General features: G+C 40.8%; 1 protein-coding gene across 1 annotated transcript in view; it reads left to right on the top strand.

Annotated features, from left to right (window-relative positions):
* LOC309556511 (uncharacterized protein) overlaps positions 1 to 10,577 on the top strand; it is a gene marked incomplete at both ends in the record, with an annotated part of 159,225 nt that extends 148,648 nt beyond the window's left edge. The window contains 3 exons of the mRNA XM_082258960.1: positions 3,362 to 3,550; positions 6,292 to 6,369; positions 10,387 to 10,577. Of these exons, the coding sequence (XP_082115086.1) occupies positions 3,362 to 3,550; positions 6,292 to 6,369; positions 10,387 to 10,577 (458 nt within the window). The remainder of the gene's footprint in view (positions 1 to 3,361; positions 3,551 to 6,291; positions 6,370 to 10,386) is intronic.
* Positions 10,578 to 10,826: the final 249 nt, after the last annotated feature.

Consider the following 10,826-nt stretch of genomic DNA (forward strand, 5'->3'; position numbering starts at 1 on the left):
AAATTGCAGGGCACCCAACATACAACTACAGCAGCAGGAAACATAACTCAGCACACCTCTCATGGGTTGTGGTGTGCTGCACTAAAACAAAGAATCATGTCTGTTTTTTAGAGTGTTAGGGTATGCTGGCAGCCTATTCAAAATCAATGGGTTGTCTTAACACAGCATGGCTGCATTAGGTTTAGTCTTGTCACTAGTCTGAATGGGCCCTAATGGTTTTTGTTCTGTAGTTCTCAAAGAAAATATACCTGGAATGGGCAGAGATGTCACTGCCACCTTTCTCAAAAGATGGCAATAGATAGCATACAGTAAAACCAACCTTTTACCGACTTCCTGAATTTTCCTCATGTAGAGCTGCTGGTGAATACGGTTATCTCCCACCCTGCACAGCCAGGCACACAAATTTTCCACACACACTGGAGTCAGAGATAGGTCCTTGCATCTTTTTTTTTTGTATTTTACTAGGGGGATTGAACTTGGATGGAGAATTCTTCAGGGACACAACTATATACATCCAGTATATATATATATATATATATATATATATATATATATATATATATATATATACACTTCCCCTCTTCTACCTCCAACACAATCTTGCTTGTAGAACTACCAGAACCAGTTAGCAATGACGAATTGATCCAGCACGTCAGATCCAGAGCAAATGCCCTTTGCAGGCAGGGACCAGGGGCCCCTATGGTGTTATAGCAGAAAAAGAGGTCTTTAGTGCTTAGCTGTCCTATCTGTGCTACTGGTACCACCTCTTCGGGCACTGCCAGCCCACCTGGCAGCCACTGCCCTTTTCACTAGCCCTCCTGGCCACTTCTCCACAGTCCTCCTTGACTGACTCTATCCCCGACTGCTTGCACCCAGTCCTTTCAGGCATGCCTCTCGGTCCTATGACTGCAACACTCGCCAGCCCTGGCTTTATTCCTCCCTGGAGATTTGCCCAGTAGTGCTCTCCTGCTGTCCTCTCCTTGCTCCCGTGCCTTCTGGTCATGATCCCCCTGTGTGTAATTAAGAGGGGTCCCTTCCACACCTGAGCTCAGGCCTGAGGTCACCCCCCCCCCCAGACTAGGGGGTTGCCCTCAAAGGCCTCCGACAGCCTAACACTCCATCTTCCACCTGAACTCCACACTGCCCCAGCTGGACTGGCCCTGAGTATTTGAGAGGGCCTATCACCCCATCTGTTGGGGATTGGTCAGGACCCTCAGAATACTCCAGGCAGCTCCTCCTCCCCTCCACTCCCATGCCTCTATTACCTTCTGCATGTTTCTAGAAGTAGGGGGAGGTCTTAGAGATGAAAAAGAAAATAAGGATGCGCTAGCCAATCTTAAAGATTGCAGCACCTAGAACTCCCTGAATACCGGGAGATAAATTAGTGTAGTGAAATAAAGCTTGTGTGCTATCTTAAACAAAATTGAAACACAACAACAAATATTATGACAGTGTAAAATTCACAATGTGAACGCAGGAAACAAGTGATATTGAATGCAGACATACATAACTAACAACTTGAAACTCCTTACACTTGCATTTCAATGCAAATAAATGTGTTAGATTGGTTAGAGAATGTTAGATTGGTTAGTAGGATTGGTTAGAGAATGAGGATAAAGGGAAAATATTAAGATGTGACCCTTTCTCCTATTTTATAATCTAACAGTGGATATATAATACTCAAGCGAATTTCTCTACTGCTTTATTATTTCTCAATTTTTATCTCAATTGGTGAGTTGTAATATAGGATGAAGTGTGGCAGGTGATTAAAAGAACTAATGAAGTGTCAATGAGCTGATCTTTTATGTAAAAACTTTCCAGTAGAGATGCAAGGAACTATATAGCACTTTGAGGTTTATAGTTATGCATATTTCATATACTGGACGTTGATAACTTTTCATCATATATTTTTTCAATATTATTTCTTATTTTTATTTTCATTTTTTATTTTTATTTTCATTCGTATATTTATTTATTTTTATTCCATTTTTATTTTTCTTTCTTCTTTTTTGTTTTTTCTTTTTTTATAAATTTTTCTCTTTTTCTTATATATTTTTTGTATTCAAGTTTAGAAAGGATTTTATTGGCTTTTTTTCAATATAAAAAGAAAAAAAATGTAACATTTTTATATATATTTTCTTTTTATATACTTTTGTATAGTTATTTTTTTCATGGCCCATATGGGATTCCATCTTGTAATCTTCTGAGTTTTTGCCAGGTGTCAAGTCTTACCCCTTTTGAGCAATCGGGGGTTAGGATCACACTGGGGGCACAGCTAGGTGCATAGGAAGTCGTTTTCTTCCCGATGCCAGGGTTCCTCAGCATGTCACCAAAAGTTTTCCTTCTTTCTGCTATAAATGCTTAGAAAGTGACGACACGTGCTGTACGCCAATCCCAGTTGATGCCCTCTGAGAGGAAATGCCTTGGGCGGAGCCAGCCATGTTGTCATCGCGCATGAACCGCACTGCAGGCGACCGTGCTTCCACAAGGTTGATGTCAATATCAAGTGTTTTTTTATATAAGTGCAACTTTTTTAATAAATTCTTAAAAGATAATGCACTAGTAGCCCTCTTTTCTCTTACCACCAAGCCGAAATTCCCTGACCGTTAGGGAAGGTGACACAGATCGAGCCCACTCAGTGGAGCGTTCCTATATGCCGTCTGACTGCTGGTTTCTGGTAAGCGGCCATCTATTTTACTATTGAGCACGCAGGGGATGCATGCAGCATTCGGAGGAGTTCACCAATGGCACTTTACAAGTTATGTTCACACTACTGGGACTGATTCCTAATTATTCACAGTCTTTATATGGGACATTTTTTATCTGAAGAAATTTGAAGTCTTCTTTTTGATCACTATATATAATTTCAGTACCCTGTGAGCCACATAGTTATTCAATATATATGTCACGTTTATTTGCATTGAAGTGCAAAATGTGAGGAGTTTCAAGTGGTTAGCTATGTATGTCTGCATTCAATATCACTTGTTTTCTGTGTGCACATTGTGAATTTTACACTGTCATAATATTTGTTGTCATGTTTTAATTTTGTTTAAGATAGCTCACTAGGTCTTAGAGATGCTGCTTGTGAGTCATATCAGCCTCCCTGAGTCATTCACCCAACCCAGATTAAACAATGCAACAATTTACCTACACTGACAAAAATACACTAGCACCCTAGCAATGCTAAGGGGTGCTACACTCATTATGAGTAAGTATGACTTATTTACATTCCAAATTTTGAATTTAAATAAATAGCATTTTCAAATAATTGTGTTTTAATGAATATTAATGCCATGTTTAAAAAAAAAAAAAAATAACATCACTTGTGAGTGTCCTAATAAAAGGGAACTTTATGTTGCAGCCCAGTTTCCATCTTTGCTTCAGAATATGAATCCAAGCTGTCCGCCATGTGAAGGAAAACAAGGATTACCAGGATCACCAGGCATCCAAGGCCGACCTGGTGAAAGAGGACCTCAAGGGTACCCAGGAAGAGGAGGCAGATCTGGATATCCAGGGATCCAAGGGTTACCAGGACCACAAGGGTTAAAAGGTGATACACTTTATGTGATTAGTACACTGCTTTTTTCATTTTTAGTTTCATTGTATTATTGATGGTACATAAATAAGTTGAAAAATAAGTACAGCACTAATCAAGTGAATAAGAATAAATAGAGACCCTATTACAGGGTACCACTATATTAATATCACTTGTGGTTTAAATGCCAAAAGTTAAAAAATCAGTGTAAGAAAAATGTGCAAAAATTATATCAATTAATTACCCAAACTGTGTATCAATTATGAATATTACCACCACATATGTGTTAAACACACGTGTTGGTGATTATAACATTCTTATAAAACAAATTAACTTGAATATAATAAACTTAACTATAACCACAAATTATGGTGAATATCCCATATCCGCATAAATAGCGTTAAAAAATGTGTAGTCCATACAAGTGAGAAAGTCCAAGCTGATATTCAAAGAAGCTTGACCGCACTCAAAAGTAAATGAACTTGGAGTGTTTATTCCCATAAAACGAAAACAACAGTGTATCACACAGACATGGACATGGTTGACGCGTTTCACGACTCTATGGGTCGCTTACTCATAGCTTATGAGTAAGCGACCCATAGAGCCGTGAAACGCGTCAACCATGTCCATGTCTGTGTGATGCACTGTTGTTTTCGTTTTATGTGAATAAATACTCCAAGTTCATTTACTTTTGAGTGCGGTCAAGCTTCATTGAATATCTGATTACTGGACGACGGATCCGACCGGCACCTGGGTGTTTGCCTCACCTGAGCTGCTTTTTCTGTGTTGTTTGAATCATCTCTAAGAAAGTCCAAGCTGATGTGTTAAAACAAATTGCCAAAATAGTGATCCAAAGCGGAAATTTGATTATTCAAAGAACCCCGATTGGAGGTCGCCGCTGTGAAGAATTTCACCACCACCAAAAATTAAAAGGCTTACCGGAACAAGTGGACCCAATTGGCATATGCCTAATGGATCTGTAGAGGCAGTGGTGTATAAACACCTAGTGAGGCTGGGTTTTTTCACTACTCTCCACAAAGCTCTCCTTGAACGATTAAAGGGAACAATCCACTTCCACCTTCAATTGAACAGCTTAGTAGGGGGTCAGCAGCTTCACAGTCAGGCATAAATCCTTTCTTCTCTTATGGCACTCAATTAGAATGGCATTCAGAAAGGAGAGACAAAAAAACCTCCACATAGTGTAAAACCGTAGAATAAAGGGGTTTATTAAAAGTTCAGAACACTCACATTTCAGCAGATAAAAAGTAAACCGAATATAGGACACAATGGCATAGACAGGATTTGACCCAACGTGTTTCGTCTGCTTAGGCATCATCTGGGGTGCCACTATTTTGGCGTTTTGTTTTAACACATCAGCTTGGACTTTCTCACTTGTATGGAATACACATTTTTTAACACTATTTATGTGGATATGGGATATTCACCATACTTTGTGGTTATGGTTAAGTTTATTATATAAGTTAATTTGTTTTATATGAATGTTATAATCACCAACACGTGTGTTTAACGCATATGTCGTGGTAATATTCATACTTGATACACAGTTTGGTTAACTAATTGATATAACTTTTGCACATTTTTCTTACACTGATTTTTTAACTTTTGGGATTTAGTTTTTATGTTTTAATATCAAACATTTAAACCACGAGTGATATTAAAGTAATTGTAAAGTCTCATTTTTTTTTAAATAACATACTAGTTATATTTACCTCATCCTCCTCTTCTCGTGTCCCACGTTCCTGTTCCTAGTTCCTCTCTCTTATTAAGTGCCCCCATAGCAAGCAGCTTGCTATGGGGGCACCCAAGCCGAGCTGCAGCTCCGTGTGTCCACTCAGACATGGGGCTGCTGTTTGGCCCCACCCCCTCCCTTTCCTAATTGGCTCAGTGACTTTGATTGACAGCCACGGGAGCCAATGGTGGGAGTAGGGAGAGTCCCAGGATGGCCGAGGGACTCGTGGACATCGCTGGACAGAGAGGGGGCACAGGTAAGTGTTAAGGGGTGCTGGAAAAACTGCTACACACAGAAAGCTTTTTATCTTGATGCATAGAATGTATTAAGATAAAAAACCTTCCTGCCTTTACAACTCCTTTAAAGAGGTTGTAAACTCACCTTAAAGTCTTCAACCTATAGGTAAGCCTATATTAAGGCTTACCTATAGGTGCTATAAATATCTCCTAAACATGCACAGTTTAGGAGATATTTACAGTGCATGAAGCCGATGACGTCATGGGCGCATGCGCTCTGAAGGAACGGCCACCCGCGCCGTTCCTTCAGAGCCCTATGCCGTTAACTGCGGCTCCCGCGCGCATGCGCGGGAGGGATGTAATCGCGCCCCGGCCAATCAGATGGCCGGAGGACGCGAACGAGGAAGCAGGACGGCCGGACATGTCGGCCGCCCTGTCGCTGAGCGGGACGCACTGCGAGGGCTTTGTTTTAAGGTAAGTACTTCATAATGAGCTAGTATGCGATGCATACTAGCTCATTATGCCTTTGTCTTTACAGGGGTTTTTTTCTCATTTTTTTATGAGGGTTTACTTTCTCTTTAATACAGCGGTACCCTGTAATAGGGTCCCTATTTATTGTTATTCACTTGATTATCACTGCACGTGGTGCTGGCTGCTCATTGTTTTTTTTTTTTTATTAGCCTGGTATTTTTTTTTATATTCATTAATAAGTTGAATAAAAAATGAAGACATATGCTTGTAGTAACAGTTTTTATATTCATCTCTTGTAGGAAATACAGGACCTAAAGGAGATAAAGGTTCTAAAGGAGAGCGTGGCATAGGACAGCCTGGCCCACCTGGGCCTGCAGGTAAATCGTTTACATATTATGGAGCAGGTATGAGGAAGAGAATAATGTTTTATTTCTAAGAGCTGTGAATTTTAACTCTAGGAAACAATGAAAAAATAAATGTACACATCTCGTCCCTCGAAACGTCATATCTGCACGTCATTTTGCGGGAACGCTAGTAGGGGCATGCGCTTGGCCACAGGGGGAGCCAATCAGCGGGTCTAGCAGCCGCGATTGCCGCTGGGCACCCGCGATCGCTCCCTGTGGAGACAGAACAGCGGTCTGCCATTGTAAACCCGCCATTACTAGTAAAAAAATGTAATAAATACATAAAAATGACATACATTTTTCCACTAGCTTGTAGAAGTGATAACTTTTGTGCAAACCAATTGATATACACTTATTGGGATTTTTTTTACCAAAAATATGTAGCAGAATACATATTTGCCTAAAATTTTTTTTTTAGGAATGTTTTATAGCAGAAAGTAAAAATATTGTTTTTTTTCAGAATTGTTGCTCTTTTTTTGTTTATAGCGCAAAAAATAAAAATCGCAGGGGTGATCAAATACCACCAAAAGAAAGCTCTATTTGTGTGAAAGAAGGACATCAATTTTATTTGGACACAGCAGGGCACGACTGCGCAATTGTCAGTTAAAGTAATGCAATGCCGTATCGCAAAAAATGGCCTGATCATTAAGGGGGCAATACCTTCCGGTCCAGAAGTGGTTAATGACAAACATTTCATACATACCTGCTCTGTGCAGTGTTTTTTCATAGAGCGGCCCCATCCTCCTCTTCTCGGGTCCCCTGCTGGCAAATCTGCCCTCCCCTCCTGCCAAGTATCTCCATAGCAAGTAGCTTGCTATGGGGGCACCAGAGCAGGCTCACTCCTGAGCCACTGCTCTGTGTGTTCATTCACACACGGAGCTTCTCTCTCCTCATTAGCTCACTGGCTGTGATTGACAATAGCCAATGGCTCTCCCTGCTGTATCTCAGCCAATGAGGAGGAAGAGATCTGAGAGAGCTGCTGGTCTCATGCACCTCTCTGGATCGAGATGGGGCTCAGGTAATTATAGGGGGCTGCTGTACACAAAAGGTTTTTTACCTTCATTCAAAGAGTGCATGAAAGTAAAAAACCTTGAGCCTTTACAATCATTTTAAATTTGCTTTGTGATAAATCAAAAAGCCTTATTTGTGTTAACTGTAAGGCCTCATGTTCAATAGTTTATTGTAAACATTGTTTCTCCTTAAAGGAGAAAATCATAGTTAAAAACACGTTTTATAAATGCGTATACTAAATGTGTTTAGGTGCGTTTAGACTTATTCGGGAGAATTTGGCATTTGGGGGCTTATTTAATTGGCCAGAATTATTATTTATTCTGGCCATTGAAATGAATAAACGTACAAGTGCTAAATGCGCCTAGTTTTTGAGGTTTTTTTATGTGCAAAAGCTCTTCTGCGTTCAGGAGAGAAGCTTTGAGTGCTGCTCCTAAACTCCTCTAAAAGCCTGTGTGCATGGACACATAGCCTTTTATTGAGGTGTGTTTAGGGGCTAAAGCAAAAAACGCCCAAAAAAAAACAAAACACCAGTTTTGGAGCAGCATTGTAAATAAGGCCTAATACTCTACCAGACCCAACAAGTAGCATGGGCACTCTTTTACATATAAACTTCCCAATGTATGAATATACAGTACATATATGCAGAAATGTAAAAGGAAGAAAGCTGAGATGGCAGTAGTTTTGTTGTTTTAAATTGGAAGGTCGTGTTATAACTCGTAGAACAGGTGAAGCAGTGACAAGTCGCGCTCGGTCGCGGGCCATAGATTAGCACAGGACCCGTTCTAATAGGAGCGACAAAAGTCGCTCCGACTTAGAAAAAGGGTCCTGTACTACTTTGGGGCAACCTGGAGGCGACTTGCATGGACTTCAATGATATGAAGTCCATGCAAGTCGCGCCGAGGTCGCGGTGCACGCTGTGCACCGTGACTTCACAGGTTGCCCCACCAAGTCGTGTCGCCCCTGTCTGAATGGGAGGGTTCCAGCTGAGCATTCCCTGAGATATATTTTTTATTAACCCTGACAGTTGCATTTTCAGGACAACTTTTTGAGGTTTGTCCCCTTCTTTTCGTTCCAAGCAGTACTGATACACATACAGTAGCTACACACACACACACACACATACACACACACACACACACACATACACACACACACACACACATACACACTAAAAAAGTAAAATAGAAGCTAGCCATACACTTTTTCTTTCAAAAACTGCCATTTTCAAAACGTTCCTGTTTGATTGAAGAATCACATTGACTTCTGTCCATCCCAAAATCAATTCTTAAATTTGCATTCGCAATTGTTATGTCAAACAACCAAAGCAAAGGGCTTTCGTGCAAAAATTGTATATTTATAAATGGTATTATCAAATGTTTTTCACAACGTTGTGAGAACGTTTTTCATGTGATCGTTCTCACAAAAATCTAACAGTGTATGGCCAGCTTTAGTCAGATAAGGAAAACAGTTGGGTTTGGAAGGGAAGGGGAGAGGAAAAGTCACAGAGGTGAGAATTAAAGTCTTAGAAACTATTTGATAGTGGTTCAGAAAACTGAGGCCCACATTCAGTCTGTTATCTCTTGTGTTAAACAGAATTATCATTTATAATTTAAAGGTTTTCCTTTCCTGAATATTTGTAAAATCTAGGCCCCTTTCACACACTCCGTCCGTCGGACGGAGTCCGTTTTTCTTAGCGGGGGATCGATCCGCCGATCCCCCGCTGAGCAGGAGGAATACAGCTGTGTCTCCGTGCTGTGTGCGGAGACACAGCTGTCAGTTCCCCATGCATCTCTATGGGGGGAATCGAATGGGAACGGACCGTCGGTCCGTTCTCATCCGATCCCATCTGATCCGATCTGCTGGACGGATGGAAAATAGGGTTTCCATTCATCCAGATTTGACGGATCGGATGTCAGCGGACATGTCTTCACTGACATCCGATGCCCCATATGGATGCATGGGGGGACCGTTCAGATCCGCCAAAAAAACGGACAGGCGGATCTGAACGGTCCGTCTGTGTGAAAGAGCCCTTAAGGACTAAAACATTCACATCTTCCACTTAATGGTCTGATTATAAGAAAGGATGTCCCACAGGTGAGCGATAACCATGTGCTTTATGTTCTCTAATTGTGCTCCATTATTTTCTGTAATTTTTGTTGTGTTTCACCAATGTAAGACATGTCATAGATGAATTTATCTAATCTAATCTAATCTATTCTAATTGCTTGATTCATCAAACACAATCAGTGTTGATGGATGAATGCCTCCCACAGCACTATTGTATTCTGCCGGCGTGGGGGGAGGTTTTTGTCACAGGGAGCCTTCCCAGCTGGCAGAATGCATTGATTACTACCAGCAGCTATAGCATGTAGAAGAATCCGACAGGCTAATTGTACCCAAGTCAATCGATATCTTCAAAGCAGAACTACAGTATATTCACCCTCTATCTACAAAGTAGCTCTCTGAGGTCCTGAAGCTCCCTACCAGCTGCTGATATCTTCAGCTGGCTTGTTTTGGGGTATGGATCTCCAGCCATTTTCATTGGCTGGGCCAAGATAACATCACTTCCTGCATGCGCAGGATTTTTTTCATCTTGGCATTGCCAATGTTGTACACTGAGTTGCATGTACAGTGCGGACAGACAGGTAAGAAAATTTAATTCAGAAGAGACATAGTGGGGTTGATTTGCTAAAACTGGAAAGTGCAAAATCTAGTGCAGTTGTGCATCGTAGCCAATCAGATTCTAACTTCCGCGTGTTCAATTAAGCTTTGACAAGAAAAACTGGAATCTAAATGGTTTCTATACCGAGCAGCACCAGGTTATTTTAGTAAATCAACCCCAGTATGTCTCACATTTATTTTTTAACTAAAGTTAACGAGATACCCCTGAGGATAAATAAGAACCTGGACATTAAAAGGACTCATGTCAATTGCAGGAAAGGCTAGAAGTAAAATTGATGCTTATGTTACTTCCTACAGGTCCCCCTGGAATGAATGGTGTAAACGGAGAAGGCATCGTAGGTCCTCCTGGAAATCCAGGGAAAAATGGGGTACCTGGGACCCCCGGAAAAAGAGGCTTTCCTGGGACTGCTGGAGTATGCGACCTTTCTTCCTGTCTATCTGCATATGGAGCAAGGGATGACCCATTTAGAAAAGGACCTAATTTTTGAAGCAAGAACTAATTGCTAATTTGTAGGCCTAGATCCTGATTATGATCTCAGGAAAATTGCAATGTACAGCAGATGCATGTACAGCAGATGTTTTTGCACTGAAATCTGCATTTTATCTCATTTGGAGTAGCAGAGGCAAAAAAAAAACTTTCTCTTTATATTGTAAGGCTGATCGTAGTTTGATTTTTGCATTATTTAATTCTAAAGAAGAAATATTTGTTATACGATTTGTTCATATTTTGTTTTCCT

This window comes from Pelophylax lessonae (genome assembly GCF_965119305.1).
Source record: "Pelophylax lessonae genome assembly, chromosome: 5".
In the NCBI taxonomy this organism is placed as follows: Eukaryota; Metazoa; Chordata; class Amphibia; order Anura; family Ranidae; genus Pelophylax; species Pelophylax lessonae.